At 45.8% G+C, this 18,993-nt stretch overlaps 1 protein-coding gene across 20 annotated transcripts in view; it reads left to right on the forward strand.

The window, feature by feature from the left end:
* nedd4l (NEDD4 like E3 ubiquitin protein ligase) overlaps positions 1-18,993 on the forward strand; it is a 120,629-nt gene that overhangs the window by 60,437 nt on the left and 41,199 nt on the right. For 7 of the 20 annotated variants that reach the window (XM_045692598.1, XM_045692600.1, XM_045692597.1 and 4 more), the window contains 7 exons: positions 4,535-4,620; positions 5,069-5,177; positions 10,541-10,701; positions 11,197-11,332; positions 11,901-12,113; positions 12,275-12,352; positions 17,268-17,327. In XM_045692598.1, coding sequence (XP_045548554.1) covers positions 4,535-4,620; positions 5,069-5,177; positions 10,541-10,701; positions 11,197-11,332; positions 11,901-12,113; positions 12,275-12,352; positions 17,268-17,327 — 843 coding nt within the window. The remainder of the gene's footprint in view (positions 1-4,534; positions 4,621-5,068; positions 5,178-10,540; positions 10,702-11,196; positions 11,333-11,900; positions 12,114-12,274; positions 12,353-17,267; positions 17,328-18,993) is intronic. The other 13 variants (XM_045692599.1, XM_045692601.1, XM_045692590.1 and 10 more) reach the window with 8 other exon arrangements.

Here is an 18,993-nt window from a genome sequence, read left to right on the forward strand (position 1 = left end):
TTTAGTCCTGCTCATAAATGATTCATTGTCAAAGAATGTTTGGCTCTTGATTGAGTGGCTGAGCAATCAAGCCAGTCAAATAGCTTGACCCTAAAGCAGTGCGGTAGTGAGTCTAAGAGGTAACTACTTTTGAAAGTGGTGAAAAGCCTATCTGCGTAGGTGGTAAGGTTAATTATTAATCATGACGCACCACCTACTGTTGTCCCTATGGTGGAGGAATTAACATGAGATCAAGTCTGATGTAAACTTGTGCTTCTTCTGGATGGACACAGAGACCTGGTTCATGTTCATTAGTTTCAAAACGTTTTGCAACTGATTGCCAACGGGTGTTTCTTATAGGGCAAAGACGATACCAATATCGCGATGCTCGTTAGTATCGTGGCAAGGAAACAAAACACAAAGCGGATATAACTTCTTTAGGAAAACAGCCCTAATGTTGGAAACTAACATCCATAATGTCATCCAGAGTCACATGTATTTATTTTCCAAGCTGTAGCACACAATATTTTACCCACAGCTGGTTTTAAAGGACCAAATAGTTTGGTCTGCTTCATGTTTACATTTTTTGCCATGTAAAAAATATCACAATACTAGTATCTTCACAGCCCTAGTTATTGGACAAGTTCACATAAGTCCCTCAGTCTCACTCTTTTCTGAGCATTTTCTTCCCTTTGGTACCTACTGAACATAACCCTGACCACAGAAGTCAGTCAGTCAGTCAGCCAGCCAGCCAGCCAGCCAGCCAGCCAGCCAGCCAGCCAGCCAGCCAGCCAGCCAGCCAGCCAGCCAGTCAGGTGTCATACTGCCCTGTGTGTCTGTTCTCTGTGGACCTATAGGTCTTAGTCACGCTGGGTGGGTGTTGTCTTTCTCACCGTGTCTTTGTGGCCTGTTCTGTTGAAGTATTCATGAGTCATGGTGATTCACCTCTGAAAGCTCTGACAGTGTAGAGGCTCTGGCTCCTTGGGGTCGTCACTGACGGGTGCTGTCTTCACTGTCTAGCTACTAGCCCTGAGTGATCTGCTGTTCCTTGGGGTAGTCACTGACGGGTGCTGTCTCCACTGTCTAGCTACTAGTCCTGAGTGATCTGCTGTTCCTTGGGGTAGTGTCACTGACGGGTGCTGTCTCCACTGTCTAGCTACTAGCCCTGAGTGATCTGCTGTTCCTTGGGGTCGTCACTGACGGGTGCTGTCTTCACTGTCTAGCTACTAGTCCTGAGTGATCTGCTGTTCCTTGGGGTAGTGTCACTGACGGGTGCTGTCTCCACTGTCTAGCTACTAGTCCTGAGTGATCTGCTGTTCCTTGGGGTAGTGTCACTGACGGGTGCTGTCTCCACTGTCTAGCTACTAGTCCTGAGTGATCTGCTGTTCCTTGGGGTAGTGTCACTGACGGGTGCTGTCTCCACTGTCTAGCTACTAGCCCTGAGTGATCTGCTGTTCCTTGGGGTCGTCACTGACGGGTGCTGTCTTCACTGTCTAGCTACTAGTCCTGAGTGATCTGCTGTTCCTTGGGGTAGTGTCACTGACGGGTGCTGTCTTCACTGTCTAGCTACTAGCCCTGAGTGATCTGCTGTTCCTTGGGGTCGTCACTGACGGGTGCTGTCTTCACTGTCTAGCTACTAGCCCTGAGTGATCTGCTGTTCCTTGGGGTAGTCACTGACGGGTGCTGTCTCCACTGTCTAGCTACTAGCCCTGAGTGATCTGCTGTTCCTTGGGGTCGTCACTGACGGGTGCTGTCTTCACTGTCTAGCTACTAGCCCTGAGTGATCTGCTGTTCCTTGGGGTAGTCACTGACGGGTGCTGTCTTCACTGTCTAGCTACTAGCCCTGAGTGATCTGCTGTTCCTTGGGGTAGTGTCACTGACGGGTGCTGTCTCCACTGTCTAGCTACTAGCCCTGAGTGATCTGCTGTTCCTTGGGGTAGTGTCACTGACGGGTGCTGTCTCCACTGTCTAGCTACTAGTCCTGAGTGATCTGCTGTTCCTTGGGGTAGTGTCACTGACGGGTGCTGTCTCCACTGTCTAGCTACTAGTCCTGAGTGATCTGCTGTTCCTTGGGGTAGTGTCACTGACGGGTGCTGTCTCCACTCAGGGCTAGTAGCTATTAGTAATGGGGGGGGGGGAAGATAGTTGCATTTTGGCAATATTATTTTTGCACTAGTTGGCTGTACCTAGACTGAAATCCAAATCCATAATAGCTTGTTCTCCAGCTTCTTTTTAAATAGGGAGACGATTTGTTTTCAGCACTTTTATTGACTGATCAAAAGGCGTTGTCATGGTGCTGTCTTGTCTATCTGCAGCAGTCCTATGGTGAGCAATAAAATCATAGTATCGAATCGCAATACATATTGCTTATGCTTACACCTATCCAGTCCTCATATCACTTTTACACCTATCCAGTCCTCATATCACTTTTACACCTATCCAGTCCTCATATCACTTTTACACCTATCCAGTCCTCATATCACTTTTACACCTATCCAGTCCTCATATCACTTACACCTATCCAGTCCTCATATCACTTACACCTATCCAGTCCTCATATCACTTACACCTATCCAGTCCTCATATCACTTACACCTATCCAGTCCTCATATCACTTACACCTATCCAGTCCTCTCAGATCGACACAAGTATCTTGTCTTGGAGTTTATTTGGGATTCAGCGTCTCTCTACATTCCCCCAACACACCAGACTTTTAGTCTACAGGGTTCGAGTTTCATAGCTGCTTAAAACCCAGCCAGTACCGACTGGTCTGTCAGTCCACTTTACCTCTGAGTTTATCACACAAGGCTGTTAGTTAACTATGAAACAAGAGAGGGTCTACTCTGCATTCACACACACACACACACAGGCTGTTAACTATGGAACAAGAGAGGGTCTACTCTGCATTCACACACACACACACACACACACAAGGCTGTTAGTTAACTATGAAACAAGAGAGGGTCTACTCTGCATTCACACACACACACACACACAAGGCTGTTAACTATGAAACAAGAGAGGGTCTACTCTGCATTCACACACACAAGGCTGTTAGTTAACTATGAAACAAGAGAGGGTCTACTCTGCATTCACACACACACACACACACAAGGCTGTTAACTATGAAACAAGAGAGGGTCTACTCTGCATTCACACACACAAGGCTGTTAGTTAACTATGAAACAAGAGAGGGTCTACTCTGCATTCACACACACACAAGGCTGTTAACTATGAAACAAGAGAGGGTCTACTCTGCATTCACACACACAAGGCTGTTAGTTAACTATGAAACAAGAGAGGGTCTACTCTGCATTCACACACACAAGGCTGTTAGTTAACTATGAAACAAGAGAGGGTCTACTCTGCATTCACACACACAAGGCTGTTAGTTAACTATGAAACAAGAGAGGGTCTACTCTGCATTCACACACACAAGGCTGTTAGTTAACTATGAAACAAGAGAGGGTCTACTCTGCATTCACACACACAAGGCTGTTAGTTAACTATGAAACAAGAGAGGGTCTACTCTGCATTCACACACACACAAGGCTGTTAACTATGAAACAAGAGAGGGTCTACTCTGCATTCACACACACAAGGCTGTTAGTTAACTATGAAACAAGAGAGGGTCTACTCTGCATTCACACACACAAGGCTGTTAGTTAACTATGAAACAAGAGAGGGTCTACTCTGCATTCACACACACAAGGCTGTTAGTTAACTATGAAACAAGAGAGGGTCTACTCTGCATTCACACACACAAGGCTGTTAGTTAACTATGAAACAAGAGAGGGTCTACTCTGCATTCACACACACACAAGGCTGTTAGTTAACTATGAAACAAGAGAGGGTCTACTCTGCATTCACACACACAAGGCTGTTAGTTAACTATGAAACAAGAGAGGGTCTACTCTGCATTCACACACACAAGGCTGTTAGTTAACTATGAAACAAGAGAGGGTCTACTCTGCATTCACACACACAAGGCTGTTAGTTAACTATGAAACAAGAGAGGGTCTACTCTGCATTCACACACACAAGGCTGTTAACTAAGAAATGGGAGACATTCGTTAACTACTTCAACAGGACGGTCACCAAAGGTTTATCTTCATGTGATGGAATGGCAGTGTGTGTGTGGCTTTTTATTTCATAGCTACAACATAATGTGTTTATGTTTTCATGTACTGCATGTAAATCAGACCTGGGAGAAAAACTTTAATCTGGCACATCCTCTCAAATATTTGCTGTGCTCTTGATTCAGGCTAGCTTAACTAGTGTGCATGGTGGACAGATTGTACTGGTCAAGCGTATCACATGTATTTGACTCTGGTCTGACAATGTGTTTATGTGATGGACAGTGTGGTTTTTCTATTTTATAGCTACATGTTTTGATATGTTTTCATGTCTGTAAACTTGGCTTGCTTTTCGGTGTCTAGGCCGGGTTACTGTAAGGCACTTTGACAAGCACTAATATAAAAATAGATTTGAAATACATTTGATTGATTGGTTGATTGATTGATTGATTGATTGATTGTGTGTCTTTGTGTTGTAGACCGAGGACCCTACGATGGAGCGGCCGTACACGTTTAAAGATTTCCTCCTACGGCCACGAAGGTCAGTTCCAGACTACCGACGAAGGTGACAGGGAACTACACACACTCACACACACACATTCACACACACACTCAAGTTACCCACAAACAATGTCCACCTGTTGTTGCTAATCCAAAGGAGATTCATGGTTAGATAGATATCACTGAAACTACAGGCTTATGTCATTATGGTATTTGGTTTAAAGTAACTGTACTGTAATCATTGTTAGCTAAGACTGTTGTCATTCCACCTCTCTGGTTTCTGTTGAATTCCAAATATCGTTCTAATTCTAGACATTAACTTTAATAGCATTGTTAAAATATTCCCCATGTATTGTTTATGGGGCTCTAACAGGGCTTCCATAGAATGTTGTAGTGTCATCGCCCAACTCTCTGAAATTCATGGCTCTGGGTAAAACCATCTATTTCTACCTCCGGTTTCTTTTGAATAACTCCCAATTAACTGCCATTTTGGTGTCCTCTTCTGTCTCCAGCCACAAGTCCCGGGTGAAGGGTTATCTACGGCTAAAGATGGCCTACCTGCCAAAGACTGGAGGCCCGGAGGAAGAGACCACTGAAGGGATTACCAGGGAAGAGGCGGAGGTAAGAAGACAGGGACACGGACAAGCGCACACAGCTTTTTTTTTAACGTGAAATGTCAGGACTTTTTGGGGAGTAAAAATGTGTGTTTTTCCTAAGCCTAACCTTAACCCCAAAACCGCTAACCTTAACCCCAAACCCTACACCTAACCATTAAGCTTAAAATAGCATTTTAACAAATTCAGTACAGTCCTGATTTTTAGAAAATAATATACTTTTCCTACATACAGTGCATTCGGAAAGTATTCAGACCCCTTGACTTTTTCAAAATGTTGTTACTTTACAGCCTTATTCTAGAATGGATTGAAAACTTTTTTCCCCTCATCAATCTACACACAATACCCCATAATGACAAAGCAAAAACAGGTTTTAAGAAATTTTTGCAAATTTATAAGAATTAAAAAGAAAGAACTGAAATATCACATTTACAAAAGTATTCAGATCTTTTACTCAGTACTTTGTTGAAGCACCTCTGGGAGCAATTATAGCCTTGAGTCTTCTTGGGTATGATGCTACATGCTTGACACACCTGTATTTGGGGAGTTTCCCCCATTCTTCTCTGCCGATCCTCTCAAGCTCTGTCAGGTTGGATGGGAAGCGTTGCTGCACGGCTATTTTCAGGTCACTCCAGAGATGTTCGATCGGGTTCAAGTCCGGGCTCTGGGTGGGCCACTCCAGGACATTGAGACTTGTCCCGAAGTCACTCCTGCGTTGTCTGGGCTGTGTGCTGTTGGAAGGGGAACCTTCGCCCCAGTCTGAGGTCCTGAGCGCTCTGGAGCAGGTTCCAAACTACTTTGCTCCATTCATCTTTCCTTCAATCCTGACTAGTCTCCCAGTCTACTCTCCCACCAAGCTTAATCATAGGGATGGTGCCAGGTTTCTTCCCGATGTGATGCTTGGTATTCAGGCCAAATAGTTCAATCTTGGTTTCATCAGACTAGATAATTTTGTTTCTCATGGTCTGAGAGTCTTTAGGTGCCTTTTGGCAAACTCCAAGCCGGCTGTCATGTGCCTTTTTTACTGATGAGTTGCTTCCGTCTGGCCACTCTACCATAAAGGCCTGATTGGTGGAGTGCTGCACATATGGTTGTCCTTCTAGAATGTTCTCCCATCTCCACAGAGGATCTCTGGAGCTCTGTCAGAGTGACCATTAGGTTCTTGGGCACCTCCCTGACCAAGGCCCTTCTCCCCTTGATTGCTCAGTTTGGCCAGGTGGCCAGCTCTAGGAAGAGTCTTGGTGGTTCCAAACTTCTTCCATTTAAGAATGATGGAGGCCACTGTGTTCTTGGGGACCTTCAATGCAGGTACCCTTTCCCAGATCTGTGCCTCGACACAATCCTGTCTCGGAGCTCTACGGACAATTCCTTCGACCTCATGGCTTGGTTTTTGCTCTGACATGACATCATCTGTGGGACCTTATATAAACGGTTGTGTGCCTTTACAAATCATGTAAAATCAATTGAATTTACCACAGGTGGACTCCAATCAAATTGTAGAAACATCTCAAGGGTGATCAATGGAAACAGGATGCATATGAGCTCAATTTCGAGTCTCATAGCAAGGGTCTGAATACTTATGTAAATAAGGATTTTCTGTGTTTAATTTTAAGAAATTGAAAAGAAATCGACCTGTTTTTGCTTTGTCATTATAGGGTATAGTGTGTAGATTGATGAGGAGAATAAGGCTGTAACGTAACAAAGTAGAAATAGTCAAGGGGTCCGAATACTTTTCGAATGCACTGTATATACAGTACCAGTCAAAAGTTTGGACAAATTTTCAACATTGTAGAATAACAGTCAAGACATCAGCTATGAAATAACACGCATGGAATCATTTAGTAACCAAAAAAGTGTTAAACATATCCGAATATATTTTAGATCCTTCAAAGTAGCCACCCTTTGCCTTGATGACAGCTTTGCATACTCTTGGCATTCTCTCAACCAGCTTCATGTGGTAGTCACCTGGAATGCATTTCAATTAACAGGTGTGCCTTGTTAAAAGTTCGTTTGTGGAATTTCTTTTCTTAATGTGTTTGAGCCAATCAGTTGTGTTGTGACAAGGTAGGGTTGGTATACAAAAGATAGCCCTGTTTCATAAAATACCAAGTCCATATGGCAAGAACAGTTCAAATGAGATGACAGTCCATCATTTATTTAAGACGTGAAGGTCAGTCAATCTGGAAAATTTTAAGGACTTTGAAGGTTTCAAGAATAGTCGCAAAAACCATCAAGCTCTCTAATGAAACTGGCTCTCATGAGGACCGCCACAGGAAAGGAAGACCCAGAGTTACCTCTCCTGCAGAGGATAAGTTCATTAGAGTTACCAGCCTCAGAAATTGCAGCCCAAATAAATGCTTTACAGAGTTCAAGACACATCTCAACATCAACTGTTCAGAGGAGACTGTGTGAATCAGGTCTTCATGGTCGAATTGCTGCAAATGAGTAGAAATGAGTAGAAATTGTCGATTTTTGGTTCCAACCGTGTCATCGTGAGACGCAGAGTAGGTGAACGGATAATCTTTGCATGTGTGGTTCCCACTGTGAAGCATGGAGGAGGAGGTGTGATGGTGTGGGGGTGCTTTGCTGGTGACACAGTTGGTGAATTCATGGCACACTTTACCGACATGGCTACCACAGCATTCTGCAGCGATACGCCATCCCATCTGGTTTGTGCTTAGTGGGACTATACTTGGTTTTTCAACAGAATAATGACCCAACACACCTCCAGGCTGTGTAAGGGCTATTTGACCAAGGAGAGTGATGGAATGCTGCATCAGATGACCTGGCCTCCACAATCACCTGACCTCAACCCAATTGAGATGGTTTGGGATGAGTTGGATCGCAGAGTGAAGGAAAAGCAGCCAACAAGTGCTCAGCATATGTAGGAACTCCTTCAAGACTGTTGGAAAAGCATTCCAGGTGAAGCTGGTTAAGCGAATGCCAAGAGTGTGCGAAGCTGTCATCAAGGCAAAGGGTGGCTACTTTGAAGAATCTGAAGTATAACAAATGTTTTGATTTGTTCAACACTTTTTTTTGGTTACTACATGATTCCATATGTGTTATTTCATAGTTTTGATGTCTTCACTATTATTCTACAATGTAGCCCTTGAATAAGTAGGTGTGTCCAAACTTTTGAGTGGTACTGTATATAGTGTGGGAAAAAAATATTTGATCCCCTGCTGATTTTGTACGTTTGCCCACCTACAAAGAAATGATCAGTCTATAATTTTAATGGTAGGTTTATTTGAACAGTGAGAGACAGAATAACAACAAAATCCAGAAAAACGCATGTCAAAAATGTTATAAATTGATTTGCATTTTAATGAGGGAAATAAGTATTTGACACCTCTGCAAAACATGACTTAGTACTTGGTGGCAAAACCCTTGTTGGCAATCACAGAGGTCAGACGTTTCTTGTAGTTGGCCACCAGGTTTGCACACATCTCAGGAGGGATTCTGTCCCACTCCTCTTTGCAGATCTTCTCCAAGTCATTAAGGTTTCGAGGCTGACATTTGGCAACTCAAACCTTCAGCTCCCTCCACAGATTTTCTATGGGATTAAGGTCTGGAGACTGGCTAGGCCACTCCAGGACCTTAATGTGCTTCTTCTTGAGCCACTCCTTTGTTGCCTTGGCCGTGTGTTTTGGGTCATTGTCATGCTGGAATACCCATCCACGACCCATTTTCAATGCCCTGGCTGAGGGAAGGATGTTCTCACCCAAGATTTGACGGTACATGGCCCCGTCCATCGTCCCTTTGATGCGGTGAAGTTGTCCTGTCCCCTTAGCAGAAAAACACCCCCAAAGCATAATGTTTCCACCTCCATGTTTGACGGTGGAGAGGGTGTTCTTGGGGTCATAGGCAGCATTCCTCCTCCTCCAAACACGGCGAGTTGAGTTGATGCCAAAGAGCTCCATTTTGGTCTCATCTGACCACAACACTTTCACCAGTTGTGCTCTGAATCATTCAGATGTTCATTGGCAAACTTCAGACGGGCATGTATATGTATTCTTGAGCAGGGGGACCTTGCGGGCGCTGCAGGATTTCAGTCCTTCACGGCGTAGTGTGTTACCTGTTTTCTTGGTGACTATGGTCCCAGCTGCCTTGAGATCATTGACAAGATCCTCCCGTGTAGTTCTGGGCTGATTCCTCACTGTTCTCATGATCATTGCAACCCCACGAGGTGAGATCTTGCATGGAGCCCCAGGCCAAGGGAGATTGACAATTATTTTGTGTTTCTTCCATTTGCGAATAATCGCACCAAATGTTGTCACCTTCTCACCAAGCTGCTTGGCGATGGTCTTGTAGCCCATTCCAGCCTTGTGTAGGTCTACAATCTTGTCCTTGACATCCTTGGAAAGCTCTTTGGTCTTGGCCATGGTGGAGAGTTTGGAATCTGATTGATTGATTGATTGCTTCTGTGGACAGGTGTCTTTTTTACAGGTAACAAACTGAGATTAGGAGCACTCCCTTTAAGAGTGTGCTCCTAATCTCAGCTCGTTACCTGTATAAAAGACACCTGGGAGCCAGAAATCTTTCTCATTGAGAGGGGGTCAAATACTTATTTCCCTCATTTAAAATGCAAATCAATTTCTATCATTTTTTACATGCGTTTTTCTGGATATTTTTGTTGTTATTCTGTCTCTCACTGTTCACATAAACCTACCATTAAAATTATAGACTGATCCTTTATTTATCGGTGGGCAAACGTAGAAAATCAGCAGGGGATCAAATACTTTTTTCCCCCACTGTACATGCATACATACAGTTGTGGAGGTGGAGTAACAAAAGTCTGTTACTGCCAACAGGGAGTCTGGAGAAAACATCTAGTCTGTTCTGGTCTGGCCTCTCTTTCTGGAAACACCATTCACTCGCTCACTTACTTCCCCACTTCCTTTCATTTTCAAAAGTCTGATCTAATGGAAAATTAAATTGTGTGTGTGTGTGTGTGTGTGTGTGTGTGCTTCTGTGTGCTTCTGTGTGCCAGTGACTTAATCTGAGTAAGAGAGAGAGGGAGTGGGCAAGATGGCTTGTAGTTTTTCACTCAGTAAAATGAGGCCTAGATAGGGTGACGTATAGCTATCATTCCACTCTTTGTCTTGCTAAACATCTTTGGCATATGACACAGGGTAAGAGTAGAATTGTAGCTAAACAGACGGGTACCCAGGTTAACATTTAGCAGGAGAACTGAAAAAAATAGAACTGAAAATCTCATGTCTCCAACCTTCTTGCGAGATCTCAGACAGACAGTGGAATGTAAGGTACACAAAAAGGAAAGAGCTGTGTTTTGTTTCCTGGCTGTGCCGTGTCTCTCTCTCTCTGTCTGTATCTTTGAGCACTCTCCTCCTGTGCCTTTGTGCTTCTCAGGGCTGGGAAGTGAACGACTCCGCCGATCCCAGCGTCCAGAGGCCCCAGGCGGTCCAGCCCCCACTGCCCCCAGGATGGGAGGAGAAGGTTGATAACCTGGGCAGAACCTACTACGTCAACCACAACAACCGCTATACACAGTGGAAACGACCCAGTAACGTGTATGTATACACAGCTACGTTATCTGTACACACAGTTATCAGAACTGCTCTAGGTCCTCTGGTGTCCCCAGGGCTCTGTACTAGGTCTTCTGGTGTCCCCCAGGGCTCTGTACTAGGTCCTCTGGTGTCCCCAGGGCTCTGTACTAGGTCTTCTGGTGTCCCCCAGGGCTCTGTACTAGGTCTTCTGGTGTCCCCCAGGGCTCTGTACTAGGTCTTCTGGTGTCCCCCAGGGCTCTGTACTGGGTCCTCTGGTGTCCCCCAGGGCTCTGTACTAGGTCCTCTGGTGTCCCCCAGGGCTCTGTACTAGGTCCTCTGGTGTCCCCCAGGGCTCTGTACTAGGTCCTCTGGTGTCCCCCAGGGCTCTGTACTAGGTCCTCTGGTGTCCCCCAGGGCTCGGTGCTAGGTCTTCTGGTGTCCTCCAGGGCTTGGTGCTAGGTCCTCTCTTGTTCTCTCTGTGCACCAACATGTAAAATGTTAATTATCTCTTCTCTACAGGGATGATGTTTCGGAGGTGGAGAATGACAATCAGCAGCGGGCGAACAGCATCCAGGCCCACCGGGTTTTCAGGTCCAGACGACACATCTCTGAAGACCTGGAGAATGAACACACAGAACCCAGAGACATGGAAGATGTGAGTCTGACCTTTGACCCCTCAACTGTACAATATGTTTTAATCAATATCTTTGTAAATCCAAGGTCATCTATTGCTACATACCAGGACAATATTACGCCTACATTGTTACTTAAAATAGGTTAATGGATAAATGCCTTATCTTTACTGCAGAATACAGAAGGATTTTCCAAACTAGTCAGTGGTACAGTACATACTCTCACACTCTCTCTCTCTGCCTCTCTCTCTCTGCCTCTCTCTCTCTGCCTCTCTCTCTCTGCCTCTCTCTCTCTGCCTCTCTCTCTCTGCCTCTCTGTCTCTCTCTCTCTGCCTCTCTGTCTCTCTCTCTCGCTCTCTCTGCCTCTCTCTCTCTGCCTCTCTCTCTCTGCCTCTCTCTCTCTGCCTCTCTCTCTCTCTCTGCCTCTCTCTCTCTCTCTGCCTCTCTCCCTCTCTCTGCCTCTCTCTCTGCCTCTCTCTCTGTCTCTCTCTCTGCCTCTCTCTCTGCCTCTCTCTCTCTCTGCCTCTCTCTCTCTGCCCCTCTCTCTCTCTGCCTCTCTCTCTCTCTCTGCCTCTCTCTCTCTCTGCGCAGTCGTTTGAGCCAATCACTGAAGAGAGTCCAGACGGCCCCCTACCTGGCCCCTCCTCCTCAATGGTGACGGCCATCCCCCAAACGCCTGCCCCTCCGCCCCTCCAGGAGTTCTCAGAGGAGATCAACCTGCACCTCTCTCTCTCTCCAGCCCCATCCGGCCCCCCGCCTGACATCAACGGAGAGGTGGCCGTCCCCAGCCACGCCGCGGCTGTGGTGAGAATCACTGACCAGTTTGAGTCGGTTAGAGGCAAATTGACCACTTTTTAACCTTACTCATTAGCACCATTCCAGTATGTGTGAAAACATTTGTTCTTGTAGCCAAAAAGATGAGAATGAAAAAGTCGTAAGAAAACAATCCCTCCGTCTCCTCTCAGCAGAGTCATCTGACCTCCAGGCTGCGCTCCTCCAGTATGACAGATGGGGTCAGTGACCAGGCCCAGCCTCCTCCAGCGGTACGATACACACACTCTTTCTTCCTCTCCTCCTCTCCTCTGTTCTTCCACCTCTTCCTTCCAATTCCTTTACTTCACAGGCAGCTCTTTCTGTTCTCCTCTCCTCCTGTCCTCCTCCTATCCTCTCCTATCCTCGCCACTTGTCCTCTCCTGTCCTCTCCTCCCCACCTGTCCTTCCCTCCTGTCCCCTCCTCCTCTCCTCCCCCCTCTTCTCCTTTCCTCCTGTCCTCTCCTGCTGTCTTCCTCCTGTCCTCTCCCCTCCTCCTCTCTGCTTGTTGTGATTCCTTACTGCCTGGTGGTGATTCACTCTGCAGTGTCAGGCTCTGTGTTTCTGTAACAGTGGCAGTAATTCTATCTTTCCTAATCAAACACATCCTCGACAGAGATCTGAGTCACAGTAGCCCAGGGAGCCAGGGCTTCTGAAGGGAAAAGCACAGGTGCTGATGTCAGCCTTTTATCTCACTGACCTGAATGAGTGAGTGGGTAGCTAGGGTTTTACAACAACAGGACCTGAATGAGTGTTAAGTGGAATGAGTGTGTAGCTAGGGTTTTACAACTGTAGCAGAATGAGGCTTTTTCTAGACTGGATTTGTCACAGTCAGAGGCTAAATCCAGTCACCATATGTTTCTGTGGTTTGACACACTTTCTTAGGAAGCACGTGTAGGTTGCAGATCTGGGTTCATATAATATTTGAAATCTTTCAAAGTACTTTGAGTATTTTCTCTAGCCTACCTGGAGTGGCAGACTACTCTATTGGTACCATTGCACCATGCAAGCTCAATTACATACATCTTAAGTATTTGGGTTTGGATTCTATGAACCCAGGTCTGCTGTCAAAGGGAAGATTTCAGTTTCCACATGTAGCTCAATCTGTCCCATATACCGGTTTGGTTTGACACACTTTCCTGGGAATGAAAAGGGATGTGTAGGTTGAGCATGGTTGGTTGGTTATGTTATTCTTCCCCTGACTGGGCAGTGTTTCTCTTGCTGTGGAGTGAACTATCCCTCAGACGGACTAAAGTATATCTATAGAAATAAGCTGTGACAAGGCTGTTGTGAATGGTCCTTGACGTGGACAGTGTGTGAGACTACCTCAGTCATTGCAGAAGGGAGGGAAGCTAGCTACACGTTATTAGTCCGGATCAGCCCTGTGCAGTTGACCCCTCTCTGACTCGCCCCGGGGTGAAACTTAGTTGTCGGCAATGTTCCCTAAAAAAAAAAATGTCATCACTGAGCAAATTTCAGGTTTACTGAGTGCAAACTTCAACATAGTGAAAACTCTGTGCATCTTCTGGCGCGTATTTACTGTGAACACTGAGGCTGTACCCGTGAAGCCTGAGGCTGTACCCGTGAAGACTGAGGCTGTACCCATGAAGACTGAGGCTGTACCCACTTTAAGTTAGTTTTAACAGTGCCCAAGTAGGCTACTGTGGCTATTTGATCATAATGTAGGCCTACCAGAGTGGCCTACCATCAAAAACAATGGAGAAAATGCATCCCATAACATTTTAACATGGAAATAGCTGTTCTATTCAAGTACCTTTTGGAAGAAAAAAGAAATAAACATGCAGGACTTGACATTAACCTGTTTATCCACTTGTCCTTCAGACAATGTGGTGACTGAAAATGTTGTTTGATGCAAGAAATCACTTTACTAAATAAAATGCATCATTATTCCCATAACATTATTATAGATAATCAGGCAAATTATGCTGCCTATTGGTTACTTAGATTTTTCAAGCCTGTCTCAAAATACAACACTGTCCCTTTAAGACAAAAAAACCCTCTTTACCTGACTCGCTTTTCAAAGATGTCTAGAAATGTACACGTTTTGTGTTCTTGTATGAAGCAATCACTCCCCCATTGATGACTACACATTATCTCTATCTGGGCTAATAACTCACTAACTAGCAAAGGATATGAACAAATGTACACATGTTGCTGCATGTAGCTCTCGCTTTGATCTCAAAACAAGCTCATCTATTCACAGCGACTCATGCTGTAAACACAGTCCAGTTCAAAGTGAATGGCACAGGTCCATATACGGCAGTGATCTCTTTGCATATAGGCCTACTGCAGCTCTGATTGGTTATGGCACACCGCCTTGTGTAAAGTATGAGCCCGAGTTGTACCTGTCAATGCAATAAAATTCTACTCCGATGCATTCTGCCTACAACAAAATCTCTCGCATAGTTAGTTTTGCATACCAGCATGCTGACCACACTGCTCGCGTGTGTCAACGAGCGCCATGTGGGTGATTGAAGGATGAACTGAGGTCCACACTCCAGTCCAGTTGGTGGTGGTAATGCACCTTAAAGTTGGTTGCCAACCGCCGTATAAAGTCCAAAGAAGGAGAAGAAGCCTGAAGGAGGAGAGATGACTAGAAACAAACTTTTACCCTTTTATCTGTGGATTAATTGTCGGAGTAGAGGACCTTGTGCATTTCAGGTAAAATAACAACCCAATGTTTATATCCCAGGACAAATTATCTAGCAAGAGCATGCTCGCTAGCTAAATTGCCAAATGTTTAATGCTTTTTGACCTGTCCCCAAATTAATATAGTTAGTTATAGTTTGACCTGCGTGTCCTGATCGTGTCTGGTGTGGGTGGACAAAATCACATGCGCAGCGGTCTGGTCAGCATGTAAGTCTTGCATAGTTTTTTTTATTTTGGTATGTTGCATTGAAAGTGGCAAATATTGTGCTGATTCGATCACAATTCCCACAGTAAAGGGAAACGTTGATGGTGTTAACTAACGGGGGAAAAGTCCAGAAAGCTGTGTGAAGTTCAATTTCGTTGTTCTCTGCGCGGACTGATATTTCTTCTGCATGGCAGCCCCTGGGGAGCTGCGTGCGTGTGCACGCTCGCTGCTTAAAGGAAATGTTGGTTGTTGGTTCATTATATGGCAGCTAAAGTGTTTTATTTGTACTTTTTGAAATGTAGGTTTATGTGTTAAGTGCAGTAAAGAGTGCAATGTAGTTCCATGTTTCTCCATAAGGCTTATCAAGAGTTATTGTTATTGACAAAATACTTATTGTTATTGACAAAATACTTATTGTTATTGACAAAAGGGTTATTGTGGCTAATGACAAAGAAAAGGGTTATTGTGGCTAATGACAAAGAAAATGGTGAGCGCCAGTAATGAAGGGTGAGCGCCAGTCATTTATTTATTTTTATTTCACCTTTTATTTAACCAGGTAGGCTAGTTGAGAACAAGTTCTCATTTACAACTGCGACCTGGCGTAGTGAAGGGTGAGCGCCAGTAATGACTAAAAAAAGCATTGAGGGGAAGAAAAGGTTAGAAAGAGTCCCAGAGTTATTTGGTGTGACTGTGCCTGTAGCCTGCTAGATCAGTCACACTAGTTCTCCTTAACATTGGCTGAGTGGGTGGGTGGTGTTATCTCACTTTGCATTCCACTCTCTTTGTGTGAGTTGGTGCTCTACTGTCATCAACACCTGTGACGCTAGTCAGATCCATCTCACATGATTCTCAAAGAAACAAAATAAAGCTTAACAATTATTGCCTTTCTGCATCCATTAACAATAATCATTCTAACAATTCCAGATTTCTCAAATTAAAAGCTTTTTATTCAGCTGTTTATATACTACTTCACTCTCAACCCGTAATCCAATCAAACAATGATAATCCACAACTATGATCCACCCACGGTAATGTGATTCCATGTGCACCTTCCCTCACCTCTCCTCCTGTGTGGTCAGCTGTTTGGGTATGCTCCACGTCTCCTGTCCCTACCATCACAGGAGTCTCTCCCCCCGGGGCATGGCTTCTCTCCTCACCCAGCTGTACTCCTACTGTCCCCCGCCTCAACCCCTGGACTCTCTGACTCTAAAGTCACCTCCTTCCCCATGTTAGTCTTTCCTGCTCCTCCACACATCACCTACCTGACCCCCATGCTTCACCCTCACTGGTCATATCTGCCCCTGACCCCCCTGCTTCACCCTCACTGGTCATATCTGTCCCTGACCCCCCTGCCTCACCCTCACTGGTCATATCTGTCCCTGACCCCCCCTGCCTTACCCTCACTGGTCATATCTGTCCCTGACCCCCCCTGCCTTACCCTCACTGGTCATATCTGTCCCTGACCCCCCTGCCTCACCCTCACTGGTCATATCTGTCCCTGACCCCCTGCCCCACCCTCACTGGTCATATCTGTCCCTGACCCCCCTGCCCCACCCTCACTGGTCATATCTGTCCCTGACCCCCCTGCCTTACCCTCACTGGTCATATCTGTCCCTGACCCCCTGCCTCACCCTCACTGGTCATATCTGTCCCTGACCCCACCCCCTGCCTCACCCTCACTGGTCATATCTGTCCCTGACCCCCCTGCCTTACCCTCACTGGTCATATCTGTCCCTGACCCCCCTGCCTTACCCTCACTGGTCATATCTGTCCCTGACCCCCCTGCCTTACCCTCACTGGTCATATCTGTCCCTGACCCCCCTGCCTCACCCTCACTGGTCATATCTGTCCCTGACCCCACCCCCCTGCCTCACCCTCACTGGTCATATCTGTCCCTGACCCCCCCTGCCTTACCCTCACTAGTCATATCTGTCCCTGACCCCCCCCCTGCCTCACCCTCACTGGTCATATCTGTCCCTGACCCCCTGCCTCACCCTCACTGGTCATATCTGTCCCTGACCCCCCTGCCTCACCCTCACTGGTCATATCTGTCCCTGACCCCACCCCCTGCCTCACCCTCACTGGTCATATCTGTCCCTGACCCCCTGCCTCACCCTCACTGGTCATATCTGTCCCTGACCCCCTGCCTCACCCTCACTGGTCATATCTGTCCCTGACCCCACCCCCCTGCCTCACCCTCACTGGTCATATCTGTCCCTGACCCCCCTGCCTCAGACCCCCCCTTCCCTCTAAAGAAAGCTGTGTTCTACCAGCAGAGCTCCCAGACCAGAAGAACCAGAGCTTTAACAGTCACTGGAGTTGAGGAGCCCATGGTAATGTTGTCCAAATCTACCTGCTGTACATCAGTAATGTTGTCCCATTCTATATAATGTACATCTATCTACCTGCTGTACATCAGTAATGTTGTCCCATTCTATATACTGTACATCTATCTACCTGCTGTACATCATTGTTGTCCCATTCTATATACTGTACATCTATCTACCTGCTGTACATCATTGTTGTCCCATTCTATATACTGTACATCTATCTACCTGCTGTACATCATTGTTGTCCCATTCTATATACTGTACATCTATCTACCTGCTGTACATCATTGTTGTCCCATTATATATACTGTACATCTATCTACCTGCTGTACATCATTGTTGTCCCATTCTATATACTGCACATCTATCTACCTGCTGTATATCAGTGCACCTCTGCCATATGAATATCCTCTCTCTCTGCACCGTTTTAGTTTTGTCCCCCTCCCTCCCCACCAACGTTATGTATCAAGCTGGTGGTTAAGAAGTTAGGACTTAGAGACTGGAGACTAGACCACCTGTTTCCCCTCCTGCTTCTGTGTTGTGACCCCTCAATGGGAGAGTTCAGCTCACTTACCAAGTCAATAAGTGTATACATTTCTTCATATGAAGTTCAGTGGCTGTGAATTTATATTTATATGTGCGTGTGGTTTTGTTTGCTGCTCCCCTGATAGGTCCACACATCATCACCACCTGGGATGTATTTTAATCTGTAATGAGCAGTTTGAGTGTCTTACTAGGTATGTTAGGTTGTACAGTATGTAAGGTTTAAGAGTGGCTTACTATATACAGTGCATTCGGAAAGTATTCATACCCCTTAACTTTTTCCACGTTTTGTTACGTTACAGGCTTATTCTAAAATGGATTAAATCGTTTTTTTCCCCTCATCAATATACACACACTACCCCATAATGACAAAGCAAAAACAGGTTTTGAGAAATGTTTGCAAATGTATAAAAAACTGAAATATCACATTTACATAAGTATTCAGACCCTTCACTCAGTATTTTGTTGAAGTGCCTTTGGCAGCGATTACAGCCTAGAGTCTTCTTGGGTATGACGCTACAAGCTTGGCACACCTGTATTTGGGGAGTTTCTCCCATTCTTCTCTGCAGATCCTCTCAAGCTCTGTCAGGTTGGATGGGGAGCGTTGCTGCACAGCTATTTTCAGGTCTCTCCAGAGATGTTCGATCAGGTTCAAGTCCGGGCTCTGGCGGGCCACTCAAGGACATTCAGAGATTTGTCCCGAAGCTACGCCTACGTTGTCTTGGCTGTGTGCTTAGGGTCGTTGATCAGTTGGAAGGTGAACCATCGCCCCAGTCTGAGAACCTGCTCCAGAGCGCTCAGGACTTCATCAAGGATCTCTCTGTACTTTTCTCCGTTCATCTTTCCCTTGATCCTGACTAGTCTCCCAGTCCCTCCCGCTGAAAAACATCCCCACAGCATGATGCTGCCACCACTATGCTTCGCCGTAGGGATGGTGCCAGGTTTCCTCCAGACGTGACGCTTGGCACTCAGGCCAAATAGTTCAATCTTGGTTTCATCAGACCAGAGAGTCTTGTTTCTCATGGTCTGAGTGAGTCTTTTAGGTGCCTTTTTGGCAAACTCCAAGTGGGCTTCCATCTGCCACTCTACCATAAAGGCCTGATTTGGTGGAGTGCTGCAGAGATGG

The sequence above is a fragment of the Salmo salar genome, chromosome ssa13, assembly GCF_905237065.1.
Source record: "Salmo salar chromosome ssa13, Ssal_v3.1, whole genome shotgun sequence".
Classification (NCBI taxonomy): domain Eukaryota; kingdom Metazoa; phylum Chordata; class Actinopteri; order Salmoniformes; family Salmonidae; genus Salmo; species Salmo salar.